The sequence below is a fragment of the Nakaseomyces glabratus genome, chromosome F (genome assembly GCF_010111755.1).
Source record: "Nakaseomyces glabratus chromosome F, complete sequence".
Classification (NCBI taxonomy): Eukaryota; Fungi; Ascomycota; class Saccharomycetes; order Saccharomycetales; family Saccharomycetaceae; genus Nakaseomyces; species Nakaseomyces glabratus.
In genome coordinates this window covers 12,869-30,096 of record NC_088956.1, presented here as the reverse complement: position 1 = coordinate 30,096, position 17,228 = coordinate 12,869, and the positions used below count along the sequence as shown (strand labels likewise).

Here is a 17,228-nt window from a genome sequence, read left to right as displayed (position 1 = left end):
TAATAAAGGCTTACAAAAAATTTGACTCCTTTTCGACCTCTTTTCTTTTTGGAAAAAATGATCAAATGTTGTATTGCAGAGAACAGTTAAGAAATATATTGCTCAGAGCTTCTGATTTAGGCAGCTTATATTGTTACTACCAGTATATTAATCTTCTAAATAAGTAATAAGAAATTGACATAAGAAAGCAAACTATAAATCTCACAGCTACGTTGGCTTGTCATGGACATTTATTAGGTAACATAAAATACATTCATTCTCACCTTTTGTCCTTACATCAGTTAATACTGTTTGAAAATGCCAAGATCTTTAATACTTCAAATGTGTGTAATTTTAGTATGAGTCTCTACTGGCAACGTCTGTGTAAACTAAGTAGCCTTTTTAGACTTATTTTAAAAATTCATCAATATCTACATTGATATTGAAGTTTTTTATTATGCACCTTAATTTCTGAACCAATTTTTATCAGTGAATCTCAAAATAAACTGGATTTTTTGAGTTTAATTTGCTCACATTACTATTATTAGAAATGATTCTTATTAGGATCATAAAAAAAAAGGGTACGTAACACAATTTATGGTAACTACGAGGTTGTAAAACTTGACATTTCTGGAAGTAGAATTCTTAGTTTAAATCAGATATTATGCGGTATTTAAAATTTTTTATATTGATATGATCCTGATATGATACAAATGATTACTAGTCCAGCATTATGACCGGAAATTGGACAAATACTACAGATACCTCTATATTTTTACGATGCATTAACTTAGGAAATAGAATGTCAAAATGACAATCTGACCCATTCTCAGTATATTAATACTATATGAGAGGTAATACAGACTTTGTTATAATTTTGGGGTACTACAAGAGTTACTAAGTAATCAAAGACACTGGCTAAAAATCTTATACTTTATAATACATAAGCTGTAATATGACATATTCTTGTATTATCAAAAGGAAATCCAGGTATATTAAAAACTCTTTTGTTAAAGAGGCAGGTATTCATTACGAATTGAAGTTTTATTATTACCTAAATCATGCACAAATACTTTTATATCTAAATATATTGACACCCCATTTTTACTTTTTTGAATTTTGGGTGCCTTACTATTCTAATTATTGTTGAAGTTTTGTCTTTGTCTTTGCCCTTGACATTAGACCAGTTTCAACACAAAATTGAGGGGCACACGCTAAAGCAAGATAAATCTATATATTGGTTGAATAGAAACCGGAAAATGATACAGTTACGTAAATTCATACAAAATTCAACTCAAAAAAAACATGTATGTAATTTGGAGTGGGCCTCAGAACTACTAAATTCAATATGAAAACAGCAAGAGATATATTTTGTTCTCTAATTCATAAACTCAACTATATCTGCTCTCCTACGTATAGATATCCATCTAGATATTATACCTCCAAATAGTTTATAATTTCTTTAAAAAAATACAGATGTCAATAGATTAGAATCACTATGCGTTTCTAATATTAGAATAATAAACATTGTCTTAAATAAAAGTGCAACAAAAGTATTTCGACAAGTCCAATTTACCATTTGTTTTGTAAAATCATTAGAAAATTTATTGTTTGTAAAATTATTACCGGCCTAACTTCACGGTAGAAATTAATAATAGAAATAAAGTAATATTAAAAGTAAGTAATTTTGCTTTTAAATTGCGTACTAATTAGACTCTGAACAGCAATAAATTAATAGAAATTACTGTGAGATTTAATACTACCCTCAATACTAGCTGTTAACATTAAGAAAGTAAAGCATATATTATAGAAAATAGTGCTCTTTATTATTAATAAATTGTCTTGCTTTGAAGAAAGGTAATAATTGAGGACATTTACTACAATAATTATATTAAAATACAGGTAGTTTATTAAATAAATAATACAGCCACGAGATATATTTTTAGTCCACTGAATGTTCCCAGAATATTGTTGTTTTTATTATATACATTGTACTGAGTAGTTTAACTCCCAAAATAAGAGTTATCAGTTCCATAACTTTTCAAAAATGTATAAATATCAAATAAATTTTTGAACTCATGATCATATTTTTTATTCATCTAGTATTTTAATTTTTTTATGATCATATTTAAACATAAATAAACGCGACAATCTATATTGAATTGCAAAACCGAATAATTTAATTGTATACATAATCGCTATCATAACTCAAACATAAAAAAAATTTCCAATTCTGCGTGACCTATGATGAGAAAAAAGCCACCATTTATGAAATCATATGCTTGGCTTCTCCATTTGCTTTATTTTACTAGCGTTGTTACTGCTCAGGCTGTAATCCAGAGTAACACAATACTTTATGGTAACAACCCTACTGGGTATGATGACGGTTATATCGTTTTAGGAGGTGCCTATTTAGCATTTCAGGATATGAATACTGTACCCATGTATCAGAAAGTTAGAGTCCAAAAAGGGGGTGCTCTTTACTATATTAACAACAATTTGAAAGGGATTGAAATTTCATCTAGCCACGCTTTATTTGTTGATTTTGTTTTCGAAAATGACGGTACAATTGTTGTCGATGATAGGAAGAGTACTTCTGTTGGTGTATGGAAGATTAATGACGGTAGCTTTACAAATACCGGAGATATTATGTTCACATCAAGCAAAGGAAGTAAGTTTGACATTTCTGCGAAGTCTGTGACAAACACCGGATTCATCTACTCCAAAGGTACTGACGCAAACACTCCTCAAATTTTGAAAATCGGTAATAACGCCGATAACTGGTACAACACAGGCACAATTTGTTTGGCTAATACGACATTTAACTTAAAAAATCCAATTGAGGGCGTTGGATGTGTTACTGTTGGTGAGAATTCTGTATTCAACATCAAAGACCTCGACGTTTCACAGCAATCTATCTATTTATCAGATCCGACCTCTGTTTTGGCGGTGAGTAACGGTCAAAATATGCCTGTATCAGGATTTGGAAATGGAAATGGCTTTTTGTTCCCTGATTTCCCAATCAAGAAGTTTGAATACAGTTACTTAACTGGTATTTTAACATTTACTACTGGTTACATCGGCTTGCTAAGCTTTACTATCCCTGTTGGTAAAGGTTATAATGATACCCTTTTTGAAATCGTTGCTGACAATTACATCCAGGGAAAACATTATAAAAACAACTTTTTTAGATATAATGGCAGTCCACCTAATTCAGCTCCATCAATATGTAGACCATGCGTTGAAATTCCGCTATACACATTCAAGGTCCCCGAACCATATGAAACCACTAATGATTTAGGCTTCTCAGAGACTATTTCCTTTTATTCAACATATAATAGTGATCATTTGCCAGAGATTGGTACTTCAACAATATACACTCCCCCAGTTGTTTATACCATCACCAAATCAAACAGTAAAACAACTGAAACAGATATAATTAGCAGGGTGACTGGGTTTGACGTAAATGGATCTCCGATTACATTTTATACTACTATCACCGAAAAGCAAACCCAACCTACCATTATAACAGAAACTATTACAATCACAAATAGTGACGGCAGTAAAACTACCATAACATCCATTCAGTCTAACAACAACACAGGGATTACATCAGAATCGAATACATCAACAAAATGGAACAATAGTACATCTGTAAGTTCTGAAATAAATACAGACAAGGTAACATCAGATATAACCACCGTGGTCACCAACTCCGACGGCAGCTCCGAGACTGACATCATCTCCCACATCACCACCACGGACTCCGACGGCAAGCCTACCACCATCGTGACGACCTACCCATCCCCATCCGATGACGGCCACGACAGAACAACCGTCGTCACCAACTCCGACGGCAGCGTGGTCACAGACATCGTCTCCCACATCACCACCACCGACTCCAACGGCAAGCCTACCACCATCGTCACCACTGTCCCAAGCCCAACCGGTTCTGTGGACACCACCGTGGTCACCAACTCCGACGGCAGCTCCGAGACTGACATCATCTCCCACATCACCACCACGGACTCCGACGGCAAGCCTACCACCATCGTGACGACCTACCCATCCCCATCCGATGACGGCCACGACAGAACAACCGTCGTCACCAACTCCGACGGCAGCGTGGTCACAGACATCGTCTCCCACATCACCACCACCGACTCCAACGGCAAGCCTACCACCATCGTCACCACTGTCCCAAGCCCAACCGGTTCTGTGGACACCACCGTGGTCACCAACTCCGACGGCAGCTCCGAGACTGACATCATCTCCCACATCACCACCACGGACTCCGACGGCAAGCCTACCACCATCGTGACGACCTACCCATCCCCATCCGATGACGGCCACGACAGAACAACCGTCGTCACCAACTCCGACGGCAGCGTGGTCACAGACATCGTCTCCCACATCACCACCACCGACTCCAACGGCAAGCCTACCACCATCGTCACCACTGTCCCAAGCCCAACCGGTTCTGTGGACACCACCGTGGTCACCAACTCCGACGGCAGCTCCGAGACTGACATCATCTCCCACATCACCACCACGGACTCCGACGGCAAGCCTACCACCATCGTGACGACCTACCCATCCCCATCCGATGACGGCCACGACAGAACAACCGTCGTCACCAACTCCGACGGCAGCGTGGTCACAGACATCGTCTCCCACATCACCACCACCGACTCCAACGGCAAGCCTACCACCATCGTCACCACTGTCCCAAGCCCAACCGGTTCTGTGGACACCACCGTGGTCACCAACTCCGACGGCAGCTCCGAGACTGACATCATCTCCCACATCACCACCACGGACTCCGACGGCAAGCCTACCACCATCGTGACGACCTACCCATCCCCATCCGATGACGGCCACGACAGAACAACCGTCGTCACCAACTCCGACGGCAGCGTGGTCACAGACATCGTCTCCCACATCACCACCACCGACTCCAACGGCAAGCCTACCACCATCGTCACCACTGTCCCAAGCCCAACCGGTTCTGTGGACACCACCGTGGTCACCAACTCCGACGGCAGCTCCGAGACTGACATCATCTCCCACATCACCACCACGGACTCCGACGGCAAGCCTACCACCATCGTGACGACCTACCCATCCCCATCCGATGACGGCCACGACAGAACAACCGTCGTCACCAACTCCGACGGCAGCGTGGTCACAGACATCGTCTCCCACATCACCACCACCGACTCCAACGGCAAGCCTACCACCATCGTCACCACTGTCCCAAGCCCAACCGGTTCTGTGGACACCACCGTGGTCACCAACTCCGACGGCAGCTCCGAGACTGACATCATCTCCCACATCACCACCACGGACTCCGACGGCAAGCCTACCACCATCGTGACGACCTACCCATCCCCATCCGATGACGGCCACGACAGAACAACCGTCGTCACCAACTCCGACGGCAGCGTGGTCACAGACATCGTCTCCCACATCACCACCACCGACTCCAACGGCAAGCCTACCACCATCGTCACCACTGTCCCAAGCCCAACCGGTTCTGTGGACACCACCGTGGTCACCAACTCCGACGGCAGCTCCGAGACTGACATCATCTCCCACATCACCACCACGGACTCCGACGGCAAGCCTACCACCATCGTGACGACCTACCCATCCCCATCCGATGACGGCCACGACAGAACAACCGTCGTCACCAACTCCGACGGCAGCGTGGTCACAGACATCGTCTCCCACATCACCACCACCGACTCCAACGGCAAGCCTACCACCATCGTCACCACTGTCCCAAGCCCAACCGGTTCTGTGGACACCACCGTGGTCACCAACTCCGACGGCAGCTCCGAGACTGACATCATCTCCCACATCACCACCACGGACTCCGACGGCAAGCCTACCACCATCGTGACGACCTACCCATCCCCATCCGATGACGGCCACGACAGAACAACCGTCGTCACCAACTCCGACGGCAGCGTGGTCACAGACATCGTCTCCCACATCACCACCACGGACTCCAACGGCAAGCCTACCACCATCGTGACGACCTACCCATCCCCATCCGATGACGGCCACGACAGAACAACCGTCGTCACCAACTCCGACGGCAGCGTGGTCACAGACATCGTCTCCCACATCACCACCACCGACTCCAACGGCAAGCCTACCACCATCGTCACCACTGTCCCAAGCCCAACCGGTTCTGTGGACACCACCGTGGTCACCAACTCCGACGGCAGCTCCGAGACTGACATCATCTCCCACATCACCACCACGGACTCCGACGGCAAGCCTACCACCATCGTGACGACCTACCCATCCCCATCCGATGACGGCCACGACAGAACAACCGTCGTCACCAACTCCGACGGCAGCGTGGTCACAGACATCGTCTCCCACATCACCACCACCGACTCCAACGGCAAGCCTACCACCATCGTCACCACTGTCCCAAGCCCAACCGGTTCTGTGGACACCACCGTGGTCACCAACTCCGACGGCAGCTCCGAGACTGACATCATCTCCCACATCACCACCACGGACTCCGACGGCAAGCCTACCACCATCGTGACGACCTACCCATCCCCATCCGATGACGGCCACGACAGAACAACCGTCGTCACCAACTCCGACGGCAGCGTGGTCACAGACATCGTCTCCCACATCACCACCACCGACTCCAACGGCAAGCCTACCACCATCGTCACCACTGTCCCAAGCCCAACCGGTTCTGTGGACACCACCGTGGTCACCAACTCCGACGGCAGCTCCGAGACTGACATCATCTCCCACATCACCACCACGGACTCCGACGGCAAGCCTACCACCATCGTGACGACCTACCCATCCCCATCCGATGACGGCCACGACAGAACAACCGTCGTCACCAACTCCGACGGCAGCGTGGTCACAGACATCGTCTCCCACATCACCACCACCGACTCCAACGGCAAGCCTACCACCATCGTCACCACTGTCCCAAGCCCAACCGGTTCTGTGGACACCACCGTGGTCACCAACTCCGACGGCAGCTCCGAGACTGACATCATCTCCCACATCACCACCACGGACTCCGACGGCAAGCCTACCACCATCGTGACGACCTACCCATCCCCATCCGATGACGGCCACGACAGAACAACCGTCGTCACCAACTCCGACGGCAGCGTGGTCACAGACATCGTCTCCCACATCACCACCACCGACTCCAACGGCAAGCCTACCACCATCGTCACCACTGTCCCAAGCCCAACCGGTTCTGTGGACACCACCGTGGTCACCAACTCCGACGGCAGCTCCGAGACTGACATCATCTCCCACATCACCACCACGGACTCCGACGGCAAGCCTACCACCATCGTGACGACCTACCCATCCCCATCCGATGACGGCCACGACAGAACAACCGTCGTCACCAACTCCGACGGCAGCGTGGTCACAGACATCGTCTCCCACATCACCACCACCGACTCCAACGGCAAGCCTACCACCATCGTCACCACTGTCCCAAGCCCAACCGGTTCTGTGGACACCACCGTGGTCACCAACTCCGACGGCAGCTCCGAGACTGACATCATCTCCCACATCACCACCACGGACTCCGACGGCAAGCCTACCACCATCGTGACGACCTACCCATCCCCATCCGATGACGGCCACGACAGAACAACCGTCGTCACCAACTCCGACGGCAGCGTGGTCACAGACATCGTCTCCCACATCACCACCACCGACTCCAACGGCAAGCCTACCACCATCGTCACCACTGTCCCAAGCCCAACCGGTTCTGTGGACACCACCGTGGTCACCAACTCCGACGGCAGCTCCGAGACTGACATCATCTCCCACATCACCACCACGGACTCCGACGGCAAGCCTACCACCATCGTGACGACCTACCCATCCCCATCCGATGACGGCCACGACAGAACAACCGTCGTCACCAACTCCGACGGCAGCGTGGTCACAGACATCGTCTCCCACATCACCACCACCGACTCCAACGGCAAGCCTACCACCATCGTCACCACTGTCCCAAGCCCAACCGGTTCTGTGGACACCACCGTGGTCACCAACTCCGACGGCAGCTCCGAGACTGACATCATCTCCCACATCACCACCACGGACTCCGACGGCAAGCCTACCACCATCGTGACGACCTACCCATCCCCATCCGATGACGGCCACGACAGAACAACCGTCGTCACCAACTCCGACGGCAGCGTGGTCACAGACATCGTCTCCCACATCACCACCACGGACTCCAACGGCAAGCCTACCACCATCGTGACGACCTACCCATCCCCATCCGATGACGGCCACGACAGAACAACCGTCGTCACCAACTCCGACGGCAGCGTGGTCACAGACATCGTCTCCCACATCACCACCACCGACTCCAACGGCAAGCCTACCACCATCGTCACCACTGTCCCAAGCCCAACCGGTTCTGTGGACACCACCGTGGTCACCAACTCCGACGGCAGCTCCGAGACTGACATCATCTCCCACATCACCACCACGGACTCCGACGGCAAGCCTACCACCATCGTGACGACCTACCCATCCCCATCCGATGACGGCCACGACAGAACAACCGTCGTCACCAACTCCGACGGCAGCGTGGTCACAGACATCGTCTCCCACATCACCACCACCGACTCCAACGGCAAGCCTACCACCATCGTCACCACTGTCCCAAGCCCAACCGGTTCTGTGGACACCACCGTGGTCACCAACTCCGACGGCAGCTCCGAGACTGACATCATCTCCCACATCACCACCACGGACTCCGACGGCAAGCCTACCACCATCGTGACGACCTACCCATCCCCATCCGATGACGGCCACGACAGAACAACCGTCGTCACCAACTCCGACGGCAGCGTGGTCACAGACATCGTCTCCCACATCACCACCACCGACTCCAACGGCAAGCCTACCACCATCGTCACCACTGTCCCAAGCCCAACCGGTTCTGTGGACACCACCGTGGTCACCAACTCCGACGGCAGCTCCGAGACTGACATCATCTCCCACATCACCACCACGGACTCCGACGGCAAGCCTACCACCATCGTGACGACCTACCCATCCCCATCCGATGACGGCCACGACAGAACAACCGTCGTCACCAACTCCGACGGCAGCGTGGTCACAGACATCGTCTCCCACATCACCACCACGGACTCCAACGGCAAGCCTACCACCATCGTGACGACCTACCCATCCCCATCCGATGACGGCCACGACAGAACAACCGTCGTCACCAACTCCGACGGCAGCGTGGTCACAGACATCGTCTCCCACATCACCACCACCGACTCCAACGGCAAGCCTACCACCATCGTCACCACTGTCCCAAGCCCAACCGGTTCTGTGGACACCACCGTGGTCACCAACTCCGACGGCAGCTCCGAGACTGACATCATCTCCCACATCACCACCACGGACTCCGACGGCAAGCCTACCACCATCGTGACGACCTACCCATCCCCATCCGATGACGGCCACGACAGAACAACCGTCGTCACCAACTCCGACGGCAGCGTGGTCACAGACATCGTCTCCCACATCACCACCACGGACTCCAACGGCAAGCCTACCACCATCGTCACCACTGTCCCAAGCCCAACCGGTTCTGTGGACACCACCGTGGTCACCAACTCCGACGGCAGCTCCGAGACTGACATCATCTCCCACATCACCACCACGGACTCCGACGGCAAGCCTACCACCATCGTGACGACCTACCCATCCCCATCCGATGACGGCCACGACAGAACAACCGTCGTCACCAACTCCGACGGCAGCGTGGTCACAGACATCGTCTCCCACATCACCACCACCGACTCCAACGGCAAGCCTACCACCATCGTCACCACTGTCCCAAGCCCAACCGGTTCTGTGGACACCACCGTGGTCACCAACTCCGACGGCAGCTCCGAGACTGACATCATCTCCCACATCACCACCACGGACTCCGACGGCAAGCCTACCACCATCGTGACGACCTACCCATCCCCATCCGATGACGGCCACGACAGAACAACCGTCGTCACCAACTCCGACGGCAGCGTGGTCACAGACATCGTCTCCCACATCACCACCACCGACTCCAACGGCAAGCCTACCACCATCGTCACCACTGTCCCAAGCCCAACCGGTTCTGTGGACACCACCGTGGTCACCAACTCCGACGGCAGCTCCGAGACTGACATCATCTCCCACATCACCACCACGGACTCCGACGGCAAGCCTACCACCATCGTGACGACCTACCCATCCCCATCCGATGACGGCCACGACAGAACAACCGTCGTCACCAACTCCGACGGCAGCGTGGTCACAGACATCGTCTCCCACATCACCACCACCGACTCCAACGGCAAGCCTACCACCATCGTCACCACTGTCCCAAGCCCAACCGGTTCTGTGGACACCACCGTGGTCACCAACTCCGACGGCAGCTCCGAGACTGACATCATCTCCCACATCACCACCACGGACTCCGACGGCAAGCCTACCACCATCGTGACGACCTACCCATCCCCATCCGATGACGGCCACGACAGAACAACCGTCGTCACCAACTCCGACGGCAGCGTGGTCACAGACATCGTCTCCCACATCACCACCACCGACTCCAACGGCAAGCCTACCACCATCGTCACCACTGTCCCAAGCCCAACCGGTTCTGTGGACACCACCGTGGTCACCAACTCCGACGGCAGCTCCGAGACTGACATCATCTCCCACATCACCACCACGGACTCCGACGGCAAGCCTACCACCATCGTGACGACCTACCCATCCCCATCCGATGACGGCCACGACAGAACAACCGTCGTCACCAACTCCGACGGCAGCGTGGTCACAGACATCGTCTCCCACATCACCACCACCGACTCCAACGGCAAGCCTACCACCATCGTCACCACTGTCCCAAGCCCAACCGGTTCTGTGGACACCACCGTGGTCACCAACTCCGACGGCAGCTCCGAGACTGACATCATCTCCCACATCACCACCACGGACTCCGACGGCAAGCCTACCACCATCGTGACGACCTACCCATCCCCATCCGATGACGGCCACGACAGAACAACCGTCGTCACCAACTCCGACGGCAGCGTGGTCACAGACATCGTCTCCCACATCACCACCACCGACTCCAACGGCAAGCCTACCACCATCGTCACCACTGTCCCAAGCCCAACCGGTTCTGTGGACACCACCGTGGTCACCAACTCCGACGGCAGCTCCGAGACTGACATCATCTCCCACATCACCACCACGGACTCCGACGGCAAGCCTACCACCATCGTGACGACCTACCCATCCCCATCCGATGACGGCCACGACAGAACAACCGTCGTCACCAACTCCGACGGCAGCGTGGTCACAGACATCGTCTCCCACATCACCACCACCGACTCCAACGGCAAGCCTACCACCATCGTCACCACTGTCCCAAGCCCAACCGGTTCTGTGGACACCACCGTGGTCACCAACTCCGACGGCAGCTCCGAGACTGACATCATCTCCCACATCACCACCACGGACTCCGACGGCAAGCCTACCACCATCGTGACGACCTACCCATCCCCATCCGATGACGGCCACGACAGAACAACCGTCGTCACCAACTCCGACGGCAGCGTGGTCACAGACATCGTCTCCCACATCACCACCACCGACTCCAACGGCAAGCCTACCACCATCGTCACCACTGTCCCAAGCCCAACCGGTTCTGTGGACACCACCGTGGTCACCAACTCCGACGGCAGCTCCGAGACTGACATCATCTCCCACATCACCACCACGGACTCCGACGGCAAGCCTACCACCATCGTGACGACCTACCCATCCCCATCCGATGACGGCCACGACAGAACAACCGTCGTCACCAACTCCGACGGCAGCGTGGTCACAGACATCGTCTCCCACATCACCACCACCGACTCCAACGGCAAGCCTACCACCATCGTCACCACTGTCCCAAGCCCAACCGGTTCTGTGGACACCACCGTGGTCACCAACTCCGACGGCAGCTCCGAGACTGACATCATCTCCCACATCACCACCACGGACTCCGACGGCAAGCCTACCACCATCGTGACGACCTACCCATCCCCATCCGATGACGGCCACGACAGAACAACCGTCGTCACCAACTCCGACGGCAGCGTGGTCACAGACATCGTCTCCCACATCACCACCACCGACTCCAACGGCAAGCCTACCACCATCGTCACCACTGTCCCAAGCCCAACCGGTTCTGTGGACACCACCGTGGTCACCAACTCCGACGGCAGCTCCGAGACTGACATCATCTCCCACATCACCACCACGGACTCCGACGGCAAGCCTACCACCATCGTGACGACCTACCCATCCCCATCCGATGACGGCCACGACAGAACAACCGTCGTCACCAACTCCGACGGCAGCGTGGTCACAGACATCGTCTCCCACATCACCACCACCGACTCCAACGGCAAGCCTACCACCATCGTCACCACTGTCCCAAGCCCAACCGGTTCTGTGGACACCACCGTGGTCACCAACTCCGACGGCAGCTCCGAGACTGACATCATCTCCCACATCACCACCACGGACTCCGACGGCAAGCCTACCACCATCGTGACGACCTACCCATCCCCATCCGATGACGGCCACGACAGAACAACCGTCGTCACCAACTCCGACGGCAGCGTGGTCACAGACATCGTCTCCCACATCACCACCACCGACTCCAACGGCAAGCCTACCACCATCGTCACCACTGTCCCAAGCCCAACCGGTTCTGTGGACACCACCGTGGTCACCAACTCCGACGGCAGCTCCGAGACTGACATCATCTCCCACATCACCACCACGGACTCCGACGGCAAGCCTACCACCATCGTGACGACCTACCCATCCCCATCCGATGACGGCCACGACAGAACAACCGTCGTCACCAACTCCGACGGCAGCGTGGTCACAGACATCGTCTCCCACATCACCACCACCGACTCCAACGGCAAGCCTACCACCATCGTCACCACTGTCCCAAGCCCAACCGGTTCTGTGGACACCACCGTGGTCACCAACTCCGACGGCAGCTCCGAGACTGACATCATCTCCCACATCACCACCACGGACTCCGACGGCAAGCCTACCACCATCGTGACGACCTACCCATCCCCATCCGATGACGGCCACGACAGAACAACCGTCGTCACCAACTCCGACGGCAGCGTGGTCACAGACATCGTCTCCCACATCACCACCACCGACTCCAACGGCAAGCCTACCACCATCGTCACCACTGTCCCAAGCCCAACCGGTTCTGTGGACACCACCGTGGTCACCAACTCCGACGGCAGCTCCGAGACTGACATCATCTCCCACATCACCACCACGGACTCCGACGGCAAGCCTACCACCATCGTGACGACCTACCCATCCCCATCCGATGACGGCCACGACAGAACAACCGTCGTCACCAACTCCGACGGCAGCGTGGTCACAGACATCGTCTCCCACATCACCACCACCGACTCCAACGGCAAGCCTACCACCATCGTCACCACTGTCCCAAGCCCAACCGGTTCTGTGGACACCACCGTGGTCACCAACTCCGACGGCAGCTCCGAGACTGACATCATCTCCCACATCACCACCACGGACTCCGACGGCAAGCCTACCACCATCGTGACGACCTACCCATCCCCATCCGATGACGGCCACGACAGAACAACCGTCGTCACCAACTCCGACGGCAGCGTGGTCACAGACATCGTCTCCCACATCACCACCACCGACTCCAACGGCAAGCCTACCACCATCGTCACCACTGTCCCAAGCCCAACCGGTTCTGTGGACACCACCGTGGTCACCAACTCCGACGGCAGCTCCGAGACTGACATCATCTCCCACATCACCACCACGGACTCCGACGGCAAGCCTACCACCATCGTGACGACCTACCCATCCCCATCCGATGACGGCCACGACAGAACAACCGTCGTCACCAACTCCGACGGCAGCGTGGTCACAGACATCGTCTCCCACATCACCACCACCGACTCCAACGGCAAGCCTACCACCATCGTCACCACTGTCCCAAGCCCAACCGGTTCTGTGGACACCACCGTGGTCACCAACTCCGACGGCAGCTCCGAGACTGACATCATCTCCCACATCACCACCACGGACTCCGACGGCAAGCCTACCACCATCGTGACGACCTACCCATCCCCATCCGATGACGGCCACGACAGAACAACCGTCGTCACCAACTCCGACGGCAGCGTGGTCACAGACATCGTCTCCCACATCACCACCACCGACTCCAACGGCAAGCCTACCACCATCGTCACCACTGTCCCAAGCCCAACCGGTTCTGTGGACACCACCGTGGTCACCAACTCCGACGGCAGCTCCGAGACTGACATCATCTCCCACATCACCACCACGGACTCCGACGGCAAGCCTACCACCATCGTGACGACCTACCCATCCCCATCCGATGACGGCCACGACAGAACAACCGTCGTCACCAACTCCGACGGCAGCGTGGTCACAGACATCGTCTCCCACATCACCACCACCGACTCCAACGGCAAGCCTACCACCATCGTCACCACTGTCCCATGCACCACTCCTGCTGACTACACCACTGTGTTGACAAACTCCGACGGCAGCGTGGTCACAGACATCGTCTCCCACATCACCACCACCGACTCCAACGGCAAGCCTACCACCATCGTCACCACTGTCCCATGCACCACTCCTGCTGACTACACCACTGTGTTGACAAACTCCGACGGCAGCGTGGTCACAGACATCGTCTCCCACATCACCACCACCGACTCCAACGGCAAGCCTACCACCATCGTCACCACTGTCCCATGCACCACTCCTGCTGACTACACCACTGTGTTGACAAACTCCGACGGCAGCGTGGTCACAGACATCGTCTCCCACATCACCACCACCGACTCCAACGGCAAGCCTACCACCATCGTCACCACTGTCCCATGCACCACTCCTGCTGACTACACCACTGTGTTGACAAACTCCGACGGCAGCGTGGTCACAGACATCGTCTCCCACATCACCACCACCGACTCCAACGGCAAGCCTACCACCATCGTCACCACTGTCCCATGCACCACTCCTGCTGACTACACCACTGTGTTGACAAACTCCGACGGCAGCGTGGTCACAGACATCGTCTCCCACATCACCACCACCGACTCCAACGGCAAGCCTACCACCATCGTCACCACTGTCCCATGCACCACTCCTGCTGACTACACCACTGTGTTGACAAACTCCGACGGCAGCGTGGTCACAGACATCGTCTCCCACATCACCACCACCGACTCCAACGGCAAGCCTACCACCATCGTCACTACTGCCGTTTGTGAATTATGCCATGAGTCCAATTTAAGCCATCATAGTAAGTCAGCTATTGAGAATAGTTTTGATTATAGCATTGCTACTTCAATTATGTCGAGATCGTCTGTTAGTCAACAATTACCTTCTTCTTCAGTTCATTTTTCAAGTTCACATGCAACTGCAACATTCTCTCGTCCCTCCTCTATTGTCTCATTTGACAATATAAACAATTTATCTGTGTCAGAAACTGCAGAAGTTTATCATGGTTCTGGTACATGTCTAAGAATGTCACTTTACTCAAAATTGTTGGTTGTTATTGCTTTGGTTGTAAATCTCTTTATGCTTTGATCTTCATTGAAAAGTTTGTTGATGAAGTTATATTTTGTATAAACATTATTCTCACAAGGCCTTGTACTGATGGATGGTAACGTCAACACCATCTAAAAATTTCTAAAAAGCCTTTTAAAAGGATAAAAGCTGTTACTAATCTTACAAGAAACAAAACACCAAAATTGTATGCTAATTTCAATACCCTTAAAGAATGTTGAGATTATTTGCGTAACTGTCCTTTCAACTAGATAGATGTATGAAATAGTTAGTTACCTCTACATAGTTTTTTTGTGGTATCCTACTATTTTAGGGTATCAATTTTTTTAACTTAAATCGATCGAGGAATTGTTTCTGAATTGCATTATTTATGGATATAATTTTATGAAGAGAAAGCCGTATTGTAGAGCTTTTTATTTACTGTTCTAACGCTTGAGATTTAATCCATAGCAATGTCATTGCAGGAAAGGTAGAAAGGTATTTAAAAATGTTCAAGGTGTTGTTATGAATGGAAATCTTCTGGAATATCAGATTATTCGAGACACAGCATAATTCAAAAAGAAATTCGAATTTAGGCTGAAATTTATCCTATAGGTACTAAATTATTGATAATTGCTATTGCAATCTTTCTTAATATGGGTCTAAATATAGCTAATACACAAACTTTTCTTATATAAAGATTTTTCAAAATACTAAAAATCAATAATGTGAATTGCTTAAACATAATGTATGCTTGAGCTATGTTCAGTCTGATAATGAATAAAAACCTGACATAAAATTATGTTATTTTTTTGTGAGTATTAAATTTTATAAATACAATACGTAGAAAATCTCTTGTAATCCAAAATTTAACGGTCCATAGTACACTTAGGTATTCTGTAATTCTTAATGTAAAGATACTCGTTTCTGTACCACAGCTTAATTTATAAGGGCAACTTAAGATATTGATGGACTTCAATGTTTATTATCAATGCCGAGCTTACCATCAATGGAAATCTGAAATACATAAAAATATTAATGATAAATGAAGCGCTAAATGTTTTTAGTAATTATGCAAATTAAGCTGATCGAGAGGAGGTGAAAATGAAGCCTTACTTTTAAACAAGTGTATGAGCACGAGTATATGCAGTCAATTCATGTAATATTAGGCGGCGCAACTCATAAAATAACAACTCACATACATACTTATTACATATTATACTTATATGTATTTCATACTAAAAGTCGTATTTTATATAAAGTAAGATACGAAGACTCTAGGCTAAATAAAAGAACGAAGTTTTAGATATTTTAAATAGTAAAAAATTGTTGATTAGAGTGGATATGTCAAGAATTATAGTCCACATGTGCAACAAAACTGGTTGCAAATAACAGACTTTTATTTTGATCCAAAAAGTGGCTTGGTAATAATCAGGCATAAATGTATCCATAATACCTGGTTAGGTTAAAGAATTTTTTGTATATATTGTATTAAAAATTTATTTTTATCAATAAGTATCACCAATATAGGTAATAGAGTTTACTATATATTA

At 51.0% G+C, this 17,228-nt stretch overlaps 1 protein-coding gene across 1 annotated transcript; it reads left to right on the top strand.

The window, feature by feature from the left end:
* Positions 1-2,223: 2,223 nt before the first annotated feature.
* GVI51_F00033 (uncharacterized protein) lies at positions 2,224-15,717 on the top strand (the record flags this gene model as incomplete). The annotated part of the gene is made up of 1 exon (XM_065626612.1): positions 2,224-15,717. The coding sequence occupies one exon, from the start codon at positions 2,224-2,226 to the stop codon at positions 15,715-15,717; it is 13,494 nt and encodes a 4,497-aa protein (XP_065482684.1).
* Positions 15,718-17,228: the final 1,511 nt, after the last annotated feature.